Raw genomic sequence first — 14,561 nt, forward strand, 5'->3', positions numbered from 1 at the left:
GGGCAAGTCAGGTCTATGGTCTGGAAAAGCAAAAGAAGCATGGCAGTTTGCAGAGGAGTGACCGGGGGTTTGATGTGGCCAAGGTCGGTTGGTGGTTTGCCTGCTTTGTCGAACTAGGATGATCAGAGGAGATTTCACGGCGCGAAAAATAAAATAAAAATAAAAATCTCGTCGGAAAAACAATCGTCATGCGCCTCAGATGTGGGCGCGTACCAACCAGCAGAGGCGGTGGTGGGCTCTCCGGATTTAGATAGAGCGAGAAGCTTCTGCAAGGATAAGCGATCCCAAAAAAAACCCCGCGTATATTTTTCTCTCCTGTCGCAAAGATAGAACTTTGAGAGTTGAGGAACGTTGGTGATTGATTGATGTCGCTGGACGCGTGTGCTTGGGAGAAAGGCCAGCGTCGGCATCAAAGTTCTATGCCACCAACTGGCGGCTGCGGCTCGGACAGTCGAGTCGAATCGAAGATCCTTGGGGAAAGTCCAAAGTCAAATGTCCGTACTTACCCACCTCAAAGGCCGTGCAAAGAGGGAGGGGTCCTCGGGCTGGGGCTAGTCCGGTTCAAGCTGGCCTGACTGCGACGGTCTCGCGTCACCATTGGAGTTGGCGTCTGTCACGTGTCCCGAATACCCCTACCCCCCCTTGCCCCCCCATTGTTTACTTTGATCAGGCGTACCCTGAGCAACCGTCGTCTTGTATCCCTGTTCATGGCCTAAAGTCAACAATATCCATCCTTACGTCGAATGTCAATCCTCCACTCCCCAGCCTCCCCGAGCTTGCTTTGGTCTTGTCATTTTCGCAACAGCAATTTCGTCCTAGAGCCTGCGACTCGGCGACTTCTTTCACATTGTTTCCTTTCACGAATTGCCACTGTATTGCCCTTCGTCAGCTTTGCTTCTGTCTTAATGTTTACTCCATGAGCGGGACATCTACGAGAGACGTTTTGCGACGAACGACACGACATAACCCACGATTCTGAGAACCCCCTTATCTTAACGATACCATTCTTCCAGAGATTCCCCAAATCATGGCGCAACCGCGCAATAATCCTTTCGCTAGGACTTCGCCCGGTCCTAGCAGCAGTCGGCCGAAATCCGCAATCTTCTCCTCCCCATCTCCGCTATCAGCTGTGTCTACGCCAACGTCGCATGTCAAAAACAATTCGACTGCGTCAATAGCACCCGCGGCACCTGCGGCACCCGTCATGTTCTCGGGAACTGGTCACTTCCGCCATAACCGCTCAGATTCGAGGAACAGTGGCTCTGGGACCTTTGCGCCCTCGTTCATCAAGGCCGAGGAAATGCGCGGAGAGTCTAACGCGGTCAGGGGCATCGAGGGAGAGAATGACTTCTCGGGAAAGCGTTATGTGTGGCTTAAGGACCCACACGCCGCTTTCGTGAGGGGTTGGGTGGTTGAAGAAACCGGAGGCAACAAGATCCTCGTTCAGTGCGACGATGGCACAGTAAGTGTTCTGGTCTGCGTGCGCTTGTAACGTAGCTCATCCAGAGGCAAACAGCAACGAGAAGTAGACGCTGAAAGCGTCGACAAAGTCAACCCTGCCAAGTTCGACAAGGCAAACGATATGGCCGAGTTGACCCATCTGAACGAAGCATCTGTGGTCCACAACCTCCACATGAGATATCAAGCCGACCTGATCTACACCTATTCTGGTCTCTTCTTAGTCACAGTCAACCCTTACTGTCCGCTGCCGATATACACAAACGAATATATCAACATGTATAAGGGCAGGAGTAGGGAAGACACAAAGCCTCACATCTTCGCCATGGCCGATCACGCCTTCCGCAACCTAGTGGATGAGGGCGAAAACCAGAGCATCCTCGTCACTGGCGAGTCTGGTGCCGGCAAAACCGAGAACACCAAGAAGGTCATCCAGTACCTTGCGGCTGTTGCCCATTCAGAGTCCCCGGTCAAGAGCAAGTCTCAACAATCGAACCTCTCTCAACAGATTCTCCGCGCCAATCCTATTCTCGAAGCCTTCGGCAACGCTCAGACGGTACGCAACAACAATTCCTCGCGATTTGGAAAGTTCATCCGTATCGAGTTCAATCGAAGTGGTGCAATTTCTGGAGCATTCATCGACTGGTACCTCTTAGAAAAGTCTCGTGTTGTGAGGATCAATGGGCACGAGAGAAACTACCACATCTTCTACCAGCTTCTCAAGGGTGCGGACAGGAAACTGAAGCAGGAATTCCTCCTGGATGGCATGGACGTCGAGGATTTTGCGTATACGCGCGCCGGTCATGACACCATTGTTGGAGTTTCTGATCGCGAGGAGTGGGATTTGTTGATGGAGGCCTTCAGTGTGATGGGCTTTTCAGACAAGGACCAAAGCTCAATCATCCGTACCATTGCGGCCGTCTTGCACTTGGGAAACATCTCCGTTGTCAAGGAAAGTCGTGCTGCAGACCAAGCCCGGCTGGCCCCCGATGCCAAGGAGCAAGCAGCCAAGGTGTGTAAGCTGCTCGGTGTCCCCCTTGAGCCATTCTTACAAGGCCTCCTTCACCCCAGAGTCAAGGCAGGCCGCGAATGGGTCGAAAAGGTTCAGACACCTGAGCAGGTCCGTCTGGGACTTGACGCCTTGTCCAAGGGTATCTATGAAAGAAGTTTCGGCGACCTCGTTACACGTATCAACCATCAGCTAGATCGCACGGGTATGGGACTGGACGACTCGCGCTTCATTGGTGTTCTGGATATCGCCGGTTTCGAAATCTTCGAGGAAAACAGCTTTGAGCAGCTCTGCATCAACTACACCAACGAAAAGCTTCAGCAGTTCTTCAACCACCACATGTTCGTTCTCGAGCAAGAAGAATATGCGAGGGAACAGATTGAGTGGCAGTTCATCGACTTTGGTCGAGACCTCCAACCCACAATCGACCTTATCGAATTGCCCAACCCCATCGGTATATTCTCTTGCTTGGACGAGGACTGCGTGATGCCCAAGGCGACGGACAAGTCCTTCACCGAAAAACTGAACTCTTTGTGGGACAAGAAGTCGAACAAGTACCGGCCCTCTCGGCTTGGCCAAGGCTTTATCCTTACACACTACGCGGCTGAAGTCGAGTATTCCACTGACGGCTGGCTTGAGAAGAACAAAGACCCATTGAATGATAACATCACTCGCCTTCTTGCATCCTCCACAGACAAGCACATTGCCGACCTCTTCGCCGATTGCACCGACGTTGACGATGACCCTGGGGCCAGTCGTAACAGGGTCAAGAAGGGACTCTTCCGGACTGTGGCTCAGCGCCACAAAGAGCAGCTTCACAGCCTGATGGCCCAGCTTCACTCGACTCACCCTCACTTCGTTCGCTGCATCCTGCCAAACCACAAGAAAAAGCCCAAACAGTTCAACAAACTACTCGTCCTAGACCAGCTGCGATGTAATGGTGTGCTAGAAGGAATCCGTATTGCCCGAACTGGTTTCCCCAATCGCCTCCCCTTTGCCGAATTCCGTCAGCGCTACGAGGTTCTCTGCAAAAACATGCCGAAAGGTTACCAGGAGGGCCAGGCTGTGGCAGCAATGATGCTTGAGAAGCTCGGGCTGGATAAGAGCTTGTACCGGGTGGGTCTTACGAAGGTCTTCTTCCGAGCTGGTGTCCTGGCCGAACTGGAAGAACAACGAGACGCCCTCATCACCGAGATCATGTCTCGGTTCCAGTCTGTTGCACGCGGCTACATCCAGCGACGTGTCGCCTACAAAAGGCTGTTTCGAACCGAGGCCACACGTATCATTCAGAAAAACTTCAATACCTACCTTGACCTTATGGAAAACCCGTGGTGGCAGCTTGTCAGCAAGATGAAGCCCCTCCTGGGAGCCACCCGCAGCGCTACAGAGGTCAAGAAGAGGGATACAATGATCCGTCAGCTCCAGGACAAGATGAGGCAAGAGGCTGAAGACCGCCACAGGCTAGAGGAGGACAGGCGCAACGTCCACAGCGAGATGATCCGTATTCAGCAGACCTTGGAGAGTGAGCGCGCACTTGCCCTTGACAAAGAGGAAATCTTCAAGCGCCTCCAGGTGCGAGAAACGGAACTCGAAGAAAAGCTCTCCGGCGCCATAGAAGACCAGGAGAGACTGGAGGACCAACTCGACGACCTGTTAGAAGCCAAGAAGAGGGCGGAGCAAGATGTCGAGAAGTACCGAGCTCAACTGGAGCAAGCGGCTTTGCTGATCGCGAGATTGGAGCAAGAAAAGTCGGAACTCTCAGCACGAACCGAAGAGCTGGAGCGCTCCATCCAAGAGATCTCTCAAAAGCAATCGGAACGCAGTGAGCAGGAGCGACTGCTTGAAGAGGAGATCAAGATGTTGCAGAGCCAGCTCAACCTCAAAGATCGTAAAGCACGGGACTTGGAGAGCAAGCTTCTCAAGGTCGACCAAGATCTCGAAGTCAAGTTGCGAACAGCGCAAAAGGAACTCCAGTCATCCAAATCGAGAGAGTCCCAGCTTGCTCTCGAGAACCGCCAGGTCCAGCAGCAACTCTCCGAGCTATCCAAGACTTCGACAGATTACGAAGATCTCGTGCGGAAGAAGGAGAGTGAGCTTTCTGTTCTTCGAGGTGATAACAAGAAGTATGAGATGGAACGCCGCACCTTTGAGGAACAGAAGAAATCTCTGGTATCCGAGAAGGAAAACGCTGCAGCCAAGCTTCGGGAAGTCCAGGCTGAGATAACTGCCATCAAGTCACAGCAATCTCAGCTTGAAAGGGAAGCAGAAGACGCAAAGAAGCTCCTCGAAACTCGCCTCTCCGAAGATGCTCAGGCAGATAAGAACCGCCAGGTTCTGGAGGCCCAGATCAAAGATCTAAAGGATGAGCTCTTCAACATCCAAAAGGAGCTTAGCAGGGAACGCCAATCCCGAGACGATGTCTTGCTACTTAGCGAGCACAAGTTCAACACCCTCCAGGAAGAGTACGACCACCTGAACGAATCGAAGATTATTATAGAAAAGGAGCTCTACGTTCAACAAGATAACCTGCGACGGACCAAGGAAGCCCGCGACACGGCCGAACGGGAACGCGACGAAGCAAGGCAGGAGATCAGACGACTCCGCGTCGCCAAGACTCAGGCTGAAGAAACTCGTATGCAAGCTGAGATCGAAGGCGAACGGGCCGTCTCTCGAGCCGCTCGTGAAAGAGAGGAAAGTTTGCGAAAAGACCTGGATGCCGCTCAAGAACGCCTAAAGTGGTTCGAAGACGAGTGCGCTAATCTCAATCGACAAGTTGAAGATCTCAACAAGCTCATCCTCTCCTCTGGTGAATTCGGGCTCAAGAATGATCAGGAGAAGGAACGACTTGAGCGAGAGTTGGTTACTGTCAAAGGTCGCCTCAAGGCCTCGGAAAACGACAATCGCGCCCTGCTCAACAAGCTCCAGCAAAAAGGGCTTGAAATCGCACGTTCGAGCTCGAGAGCAAGCGAAGCCTCGAGGAGCCAGGTGCTGGGCCTGCAACGTGAAAAGGCCCGAGCTGACGAGCAGAACACACAGCTGAACAAACAGCTCGGTGAGGCTCAGTTAACAATCGCTGGCCTAGAGAAGAAGGTGGAAAAGTTGCAGCTCAACTTGGAAGACCTGAACCACGAGGTGGCTCGGGAAGCTAAGACCTCGAGGAATGCTGAAAAGACGGCGTCGACAGCCACAGCGCAACTAGCGGAAGCCAACCGAACCGTTGAATCTGAACGCCAGCTTCGTACGCAGGCGCAGGCCACTGTTCGCACTCTGCAGTCGACTATGGAAGCTAGGGAGAAAGAGTTACAGGAGTTGAGAGCTCAGATGCTGAAGGTTCTCAAGACAGTCGATCCCGGAGTTGTCATCCCGCCTCAAGCAGACGGCGCAAACGAGGACACGCTTAGCAAGAAATTCGACCTGGTTAGGAAAGTTGAGGATCTCCAGCAAAACCTCCGTGTACAAACCGCTGCTCGGACCAACGCTGAGGCACAGCTGGCTGAGCTGCGCTCCGCCCGGGTTGACTCTCCCGTGAGAGGCAAGCTCGAAGAAATGAGTCCTAATGAGGCTCCTTTCAACGGTTCGCCCACATTCCGGCGGTCCAAGTTGCAGGCGCGCCAGTACTCGAACAACTCGACTCCCACTCGACGAATCGAATCAGAACCTCTTGACTCGGCTCGTTCCGACAAGACTGCGGATATCTTGAGCTTCAACAACCGCATGGATCTCAAGGCCGAAGTCGAGGAGTTACAAAACCAGCTCCAGATCGCTGAGATGCAGAACCGGCATCTCCAGAGCCAGCTCGAGCGCACCTCGTCTCCTCCGGACGATTTCGACGAGAACTCTTCGGTTCTTCGGGTGCAGAAACTTGAGAAGGTCAACAGACGCTTGCACGACATGCTGGACGACTCGGCTAAGAAGGTATCGGCTCTGGAGAGATGCATCAGGACTGGCGAGCTATCTCTGCGTGATATTCAGACCCGATCGCACGAGGAGATTCTCGACGCGCTCAACAGCCAAGAAGAGGCGCGTCGCTCACTTCTGCATAGCCATAGGGATGCCATCTCGGAACTATCAGATGTCAAGAACCATTTCGAAAGGATGCGCCACGACCGGGCTGCCATCGAAGTTGAACTCCGCGACACCAGGTCCGAGCTTGAAGAAATGACAATGGCTCGCGAGCAAGAAGCCGCCAGCCGAAGCCAGCTTCTGCAAGAATTCTCCGATCTGCAGATCCGACTTGACAACGAAACCTCCAAACTTGCCGACGTCACGTCCAGTTTGAGCCTGTACAAGAGTCGTGCTGATGAGTATTTCAGTAAGGTGGAGCAGGCGGAAATCGCGGTTTTGAAGGCCAGTCGTGCAGAACAGTTTGCGAAGACGCAAGCCAAGGAAGCTGAGGAGACATGTGCCGAGATCATGTCTGAAAGAGAGAAGATGGACTCCACCATCGAAGATTTGCAACGTCAGAACCAGAGACTGGAAGAGAAACTTGAGGACCTTTCGACTGATCTTGATGCCGCAACCCAAGCTAAAAAGCGCCTGCAGCACGAGCTCGAGGACTACCGGAACCAGAGAGCTAATGATATTGAGGACAAGGAAATGAGCATGGAGCAGACTCGGAAGAAGTACCAGGCCGAGTTCGCCACGCTGACCAAGGAGCTGGACCTGGCCCGTGAAGAAAAGCTCTTCAAGCAAGCGGAGATCGCCCGCTTGCGCGAGGAGCTTGACGATCTGCGCTCTAAGTGGGACGATGAAGTTCTCAACAGCTCGACATGGTCAAAGGAGAAGGCGCGCCTGGAATCAACCCTGGCCGACGTTGTGTCCTCGCGTGATGAGGCTGTGAATGCCCACAGCGATGCCCAAGGCAAGATCGTTACCCTATTGTCCCAAGTTCGATCCCTCCGCGCGTCGGTGGATGAAGTTACCTCCGAGCGGGACTCCCTCGTTCGAGAGAAGCGCAATATCGAGGCTCGCCTGGAGGAGGCCAAGGCTGGTCTTGAGGACCTCACAAACGGCGACAGCGCTTCCCTGCGTGACGCTGCAAACATCGACAAGGAGATGTTGGAACTCAAGTCCAGTCTGGCACAGAAGGAAGACATTGCCGCAGCCGCGGTAGAAAAGATGAGACGTGCTGAAGCATTGGCGTCGGAAATGCAAAAGGAGGCCATGGTTGAACGTGAGGCCAGCACCCAGCTTCAAAAGGACAAGGCAGCCCTCGAGAAGGCTTTGAACGAGATCCAGATCAGATGTGTCGATCTCGAAACTAAGGGCTACTCGAGTGCCAGCCACGACATCAAATTCCTGCACAAACGCATCCAAGAGGTAAGTCAGCGTGCCGGCCGCCGTCATGTGGATCATTGACTGACATTGTTACCCTTAGCTTGAGTCCCAGCTTGAAGAGCACGAAAATGAAAGAAATAAGTCCCAGCGATCGGTCCGCAATGTGGACCGGATTGTCAAGGACCTTCAGGGCCAGATCGACCGCAAGGACAAGCAGAACACGCAGCTACAAGATGATGTGGCCCGCATGCGTGACAAGGCCGAGAAGCTTCTTCAGACGATCGAGGACCTTCAGTCGTCGGAGTCTGAAAACCAGCTCCAAGCACGCCGCGCCGAGCGGGAACTTCGCGAGGAAAAGGAGAGAGCCATGCGCCTCGAGCGTGAGCTTGAGAGCATCAAGGCCTTGAGGTTCGAAAAAGGAGCCGCCTCCGCCATGGGAAGCGTTCGCGGTGCCTGGCGTACGGGGTTCAGCGTCGACGACGACACGGCCTCGATGATATCTGTGCCCAAGCGGAAAAGCAGCCTTAGTCGGGCGCCTAGTCTCACCAAGGGTTTCTTGTAAGAGATGTGTGATTTGTGGGGAAGTAAAAACACGGAGGGCGTGATAATGTTCAAATGGGACTGGCTAGCGTGGGTTGGGTTTGGCGTTGAGCCAGGACCTGTGAGGACCTGCAAAGGCAGGCCTGGGGAACAGGCGCGTTTGTTTCTATTGGGGGTGGCGTGTATGGTGTTGTTTTCTGTCTATACGTATACGGCGTAGGGGTCTAGTAGCATCGTTTTGCGTTTGGGTTGTGTTATCAAGATTATACAATACCAAGCTAGCTCATGAAGAAAAGATTATTACATTCTCGTCCTCATAGGCAAACATTTCTGTTCATGTAGCCGAGAATATCAAACTTTTGCCCAACAGAAATACTTACAACACCCATTTCTGAGCCGTCTCCCTTGATTCCCCCTCCTCTCATCATCTCTTGACGGCCCGCTTCTCTTGCCGGGGCCAGGGGCTTCTGATGAACACTGTCCAGTTCCACGTCTACCTAGCCGGTTTTGATCACGTACCTGATGGAGGTAGGTCACAGGCTGTGCTCTGGCCAATGCGCTCGCTGGCTTCGAAATCCTCTGCATGCCGCAGCATCACGCGTAAAGCCTTTACCCCCTCCCAGCATTAGCGTCTTTAGCCTCCTTGGCTTCATCTTGAAATGTATACTGTAATATCGCGGGTTGCCTTGCCCGTCTTGTTGCATACCTTGATCAAGGCAAGGCCTTGAGTTCTCGCAGGACGGCTGGGACGGCCGGCATACAGGCTGCTACATTCACCTAGTGACGATGCTCATCTCATAGGCCTCTGTTTTGACTACGCCACATGGCATTCAATTTTCTCGGTCAACTGTAAAGAAGTGGCGGAAGTTAGAACCATGTTTGGTCATTTTAGGGCTTAAGATATAATGAGTTATGCCCTCCTCACGACAGAGGCTGAATATTGGCACACCCATCTTATATGCCAGTGTTGTGGTCTTGCGCCTTTTCATTCAACAATTCCGCTCGTCTTTGGCAACTAACTTCCCAGACCCAACATGTACGACTCACAACTACCCAAAGGCTCACAGCGGAGTCCAGCAACAGATAGATATACCACTCACTTCACTTCGCCTGCCTGCAGCAAGCAAGCGCCCGATACAGGATCGAGCCCAAACGACTAACAGGGGGACGGAATGAAACTCGTACGCCAAATTGCCTCTTCATTTTTTTCCCCTTCTTCTTGGCACATTCTATGACGTCCGCTTGTTCTGACTTGAACTCGACCGAGTCCGTATCTGTCGTCGGCTCTATCGCCAACTCAACCATCAATGCTTCTGGGCATTGGACGGCGTGTGTTCTTGTTTGATGGTGTGACTTGAACGACCTCGGACGGTTACCTGTATGCGGGTAGCCGGACACGTTGAGAAAGGGAAAGGGGGTAGACAGCAAGCTCTGAACAGATCGCGCCTCCGCCACTCTTCCCAGGTTCTTTCTCTCTCTGTGTGCTATTATAAATAAATAAGTGAAGCCCAAAGCTTGTCACCAACGTGTACGTTTTCCCCACCTCACTGCATTTCTACAGTAAACAAGACCGCCTGCGGGTCTCAGAGGCCATCCGAGATGGGCTCCGCGAACAGTCACGAGATTCGCCAGATTGTAGACGAAGCCGTCGTTGCGCTACGGTCCGGACAGCATCAGCAGCAGCGGCAGTCATCCCGTCACCACCGGCGCAGCGAAGTGATCTCTCTCGATGAAGACGACGATGGTGTGCTTTTTGGGGAGGAGGGCGACTACGCCACTTACAGCACCGACGATGACGGTGTTTGGGAGCCGGGTTACGACTCGGGCTCTGAAGAACCAGTCTGTGGCGAGGAATGTTGTTCGGACTCGGGGTGGAGTGAGTGCTGTTACGAGACAGTGGAGTGCTGTGTCGGCGGCGGTGGACGGGGAAGGGATCGAGGGTGGAGGCATGAGAGATGCGGCGTCGAGGCGAAGAAAGAAAAGGCGTGCAAAGAGTGCGAGAAGAAGCGAATGTGCAGAAAGTGCAGGAAGAAGGCACCTTCTTTCTGGAGCCGTTGTTATCCGGTCTCGGGGAGACGCGACTGGGGCGGCGGTGTCGTTGGGGTTTCGAGGTGTCCCGGTGAGGTGCGTTGCGCCTCCTTCTCCCACCTTCCCTCAATTCTGGAGGGATGTAGCGGAAGGGTTGCAGAGAGCTCGCGATTGACTGAACAACAATAGCAAGATCCGAAGAAATGGGGTTTTAAAATCGACAACCGCCGCGGTCGCCCGATATCCCAAGGCATGACGATAAGATGTCTTTGCGGCGGCCCCGGCTCGTGCAGAGACTTGCGGCCGTCTCCGGCGGGCACTGGGCGACGGCATGCGGGCGGGCGCCGGACGGCGTCGGGACGCTGCGAAGAGGTCCTGGGCGACGCGAATGGATCGCAGCCACCGAGACGCGGTCGGCGACAGACCCTGCTGTTCGAGGAGTTCGATGCGTCCCCCCGCGGTGCGTCGAGTAGAATGAGCCCCGGGGACGGGTATCGGTATCATGAAGGGGACGGACCCGCCGGAAGCAGGTGCTGGAGACGGCGCAGGCGGGATGGGAGTGTGGATAGCGGGGGCTTGTTTGCCATGCATGGTGCGCTGAGGGACGATGAGCACCAAAGCGAATTCAGGGGCGGCGGCGGTGGTGGTGTAGAGGATGGATGGGACAGGGGGCGGACGAGAAGTTGGGAGAGGAGGTCGGATCTAGGCGAGAGGACCGGGGAGGTCGACAACCGATCAGAGGGGAGCTCGTACGCGATTCGAGAAAGAGGGGGGATGCTTGTGTCGAGGAGAGAGAACGGGGGTGGGAGAGTCGTAAGATCTGAAAGGGGTTGATGGCTTTGTCACGTCTCTGTCCCTCTTACGTGGGAGCGGAGCAGATATCAAAAAGGAGGACATCTTGATCTATGATGGTCATCTCTTATTTTATCAACGGCGCACTGGATATAGCATAAAGTTCGTTCAAGCAGCCTCCCATAACGCGTGGTCTCATTAGATCTCTTGCCTCCCCCTTTTCGAATAATCAATATACTCCTTCCGTCGGGCATAATTCTCATCGGATTTGCATCGAAACCTTTTCGTAGCTCTTGACGTCGTTAGGCATGCGGTAAATGCACAACTCCCTACAAAAGAGACCCCACTCGCCACTCGTCGCCTCCCGGATGGCCTCCTGCATGTCGCGGCCGTACCGCTCACGGTAGGCGCGCTTAATGGCTTCCAGGTGGTGGCGGTCCCAGTGGAAGCGGACGAGGCGCGATATGAGCAGCTCGCGGCGCAGTTCGTCCTTGCGGCTCGCCGTGAGAGCGTGGTGGACGAGCAAGGCGTCGCGGACGGGTTTATTAATGACGCCGTTGAGAATGTGGGCCAGAAGTTCTCCCTGCGTGAAAAGGTCAGACACCTGCGTTCCTAGGTTCCAAAAAGAGAGGTTTCATTTACCACTAGGTTGCCGCTCTTCTTGAGTGCGTCGCGGGCAAAGTTAGACTTGTAGGTACGCTCGTACAACTTGAGCACCTCGCGGAGATGCGAATCGCTTCTCTGCACGACGATGCCGATCATGAGCGACTCACCGCCCTTGTCCGATTTGACGGCCTTGCGCAGATCGGCAACGTCATCTTCGACGAGGTGGTAGTCAAGAGCGAGGCGGCGACCGTAAGGGTCGTACTCCTCCATCCTACGCTCCTCAAGCACCAGCAGCACGGCCTTCTTGAACTTGTCCTCCTTCAGCTCGGTCTTCATGCACTTGGTCAGGCTGTTGTCGTACTTCTTGTCGTTGAATCCTTCCTTAATGAGGTGAATCTCGTGGTTCGTGCGGCCCATGAGGGACTCGATAAGGAGCTCCCGGCGCGTCTTGTCGCCTTGGTACCAAAAATTAGCCCAGTACGCCTCGCTCTCCCACCGGCCCAGCGCAGTGGCGTAGCAGGCCTTCATGAGGTTCGGCTCAGAATCCTTGAGGCGGGAGCGGATGTGCTTGGCCACGTTGACACCTTTGCGCTCCGGACCAGTCTTAACAAGCGCCTTGTACTCCTTACGAAGATCCATGATTTGTTCGTGAGTAAGGCCTGGCAGAATTTCAATCAGAGGCTCCGTGTCAGGGTGTTTCCTGTCGCTGCGGAGTGCCTTTGCAATTCTTGCAGCATCATCTTCGGTATCGTGGAACCGCGCCCGCCGACGTCGCCGGCCCTCGTCGTCAGAGCCGAGCGGAGAGACGGGCTCCATGGTATGGAGATCATGTGGCGAGGAGGCCAGCAGCATTGGTGATGGCATTGGTGACATATCCTGGTATGTGCCGTGATACGACTCCAACAACGGTGATCCCGGCGCATTCGCCAACGACATGCTCATGTTCAATGAGTGGTGGCCTGTGTTCACAGACAAGTTTGACATGCGATGAGTCGGCGGCTGGGGCGACTTGTCACGCTTGCGACTTCCAGGCTCCACGGTCAAGACGTTTGACGAGGCGCGGGGGTCGTTGCCGTAGTATGCCTGAGCGCCAGCCGAGATCTGTGGTCCTGGGCTCGGCACGCGGCCGGAGTACCGGGGCTCGGGATTCAAGCCTGTCTTGGATGCATGAGGGTCAAAGCCATAAGCAAGATTCTCTTCTAGCGCCTTCTTCTTTTCTTCCTTCTTTCTGGCCTTCTCATCAGTCTTTGCGTACTCGTAAGACTGAGGCTGAGCATAAGCGTAGCCGCCGGGAGAGACGGGGCGAGGAGGCTTGGCTGGGGGGTATAGGTCGCCCGTGTCTGGACGAGGGGGTTTGGGTGGCGCGTATTCGGCCTCGTTGCCGTATCGGCTATTGTTGCGGCTGTGACTGCTGTACTTGGCGGGGAGGTATTTCAACTTGTCATCGTCGCGAGGGTCGGAGGCGCGCGCTTGCTGGTCTTGGTAGGTTTCGCGCGAGCTGCGGTAGTAGCTGTCTTGAGGAGACGAGGGCGGGCGGTAGGATGATGCGCCGCGGCGGTCGTCGTAATCGTAGAGGGACCTGGTGCCGGGGAACATTGCATCGCTGCCGTCCTCCGGATAGGGGATGGCTCCCGACATGGTGTTGCCGGCACCGGGCTCGGCGGTAACAACTTGCGCCCCTCTGTCGCGGGCATATCTGTCGTTGAGATCGTCCTCCGGGTAAGCGTAGGTGGGCTCGCGTGGGGGATCAACCATGGCTGGAGGCGCGGGGCCACGGCTGCGACTGCGCTCGCGACGGCCCGGAGAGCGCGAACGGGTGCGATGACTGCGGTCGTCGACCTGGAGAGACATGGCAACAGTTGGGATCTTCCTGAGTTTCGAGCCGGGTTTGTCGCTGTTTGTGTTTGGTGTCTGAGTGCGAACTGAGCCTCGAAGCAGAGGCCAACAAAGGTAGGGGTGGGGGGTTAGAGCTCGAGTTGAGACAAAACGTGCGGAACGGGAGGTGAGGGGTTCTTTCGTCAGAATGTGGGTTGTGGACAGGTTGGAGGGTGGCTCGGGCTCCTCTTTCAATTTATCGGATGGGAGAAGATGGGATGTCGCGTGCTTCTTAACTTCAATTGAGGAGCGCACGGCGGGATTCAAGTACTCGAGCTTAATGCTCCAGCCTAGGAGGAGAGGTGGATAGAGGAGGAAAATATAGACAAGCTGGAAAATGAGAGGGGTCTGCAGATGGGACTCTGGATATGGGAAAATGGGGTGTAAGCATGGCCAGGCTGCAGCCAGCCATCCATAAGAAGCAAGGTGGGCTGAAAGTAAGTGAAACCCACCCAGCTACATAGCGTCGTCGACCCCTTTCTAACCAGAGCAAGCCACAGCAGCCATGCAGGAAGCTAAGGAGGCTCGCATCGTCCCCTGTCAAGAGTTGCTGTCCACAGTAGCTCGCGCCGCCTGTTGTATGGACCGTTGGCTGCTGGCTATGGGCTGCTGGCTATGGGCTGCTGACGAATAAGGCTCCGGGACGTTCCCTGTGATTAACAGACCAGTGCGATAAGGTAGGTGTACTTCTTGGATCTGCTGATCGTTCTTCTCCGCTCTGGGCTGTCAGGCGCTAAGGGCTGTGTAGTTGTATTGAGGGGCCAATGGCCGTGATGGCCTCAAATCTTGGGGCCCTCAACGGTGTCAAGCCTGCCTCCCAACACCGCCCCCCCCCCCGGCGTGCACCAAGACCCCTTCGGCACTTCGGGAGCGGGGGAGGGACATGTGGAAGTCTGGGTGGATCTGAGGAGGAGGGCCGAGGGGCTGTGAGCGCCGGCAAGTCCGTAGCAGCGGGTCCACGGTGCTCTAGGTACGC

General features: G+C 55.0%; 3 protein-coding genes across 3 annotated transcripts; 2 read left to right on the plus strand and 1 right to left on the minus strand.

The window, feature by feature from the left end:
• Positions 1–1,027: 1,027 nt before the first annotated feature.
• GLRG_02452 (uncharacterized protein) lies at positions 1,028–8,306 on the plus strand (the record flags this gene model as incomplete). The annotated part of the gene is made up of 3 exons (XM_008092461.1): positions 1,028–1,462; positions 1,517–7,786; positions 7,845–8,306. The coding sequence occupies 3 exons, from the start codon at positions 1,028–1,030 to the stop codon at positions 8,304–8,306; spliced, it is 7,167 nt and encodes a 2,388-aa protein (XP_008090652.1).
• Positions 8,307–9,883: 1,577 nt separating this feature from the next.
• Positions 9,884–10,785, plus strand: GLRG_02453 (uncharacterized protein; the record flags this gene model as incomplete). Its single annotated transcript, XM_008092462.1, has 2 exons — positions 9,884–10,408; positions 10,606–10,785. 2 exons carry the CDS (start codon positions 9,884–9,886, stop codon positions 10,783–10,785), a joined length of 705 nt encoding a protein of 234 aa, XP_008090653.1.
• Positions 10,786–11,363: 578 nt separating this feature from the next.
• GLRG_02454 (annexin ANXC4) lies at positions 11,364–13,561 on the minus strand (the record flags this gene model as incomplete). Its single annotated transcript, XM_008092463.1, has 2 exons — positions 11,364–11,687; positions 11,747–13,561. 2 exons carry the CDS (start codon positions 13,559–13,561, stop codon positions 11,364–11,366), a joined length of 2,139 nt encoding a protein of 712 aa, XP_008090654.1.
• Positions 13,562–14,561: the final 1,000 nt, after the last annotated feature.

The sequence above is a fragment of the Colletotrichum graminicola genome, assembly GCF_000149035.1.
Source record: "Colletotrichum graminicola M1.001 genomic scaffold supercont1.5, whole genome shotgun sequence".
Classification (NCBI taxonomy): domain Eukaryota; kingdom Fungi; phylum Ascomycota; class Sordariomycetes; order Glomerellales; family Glomerellaceae; genus Colletotrichum; species Colletotrichum graminicola.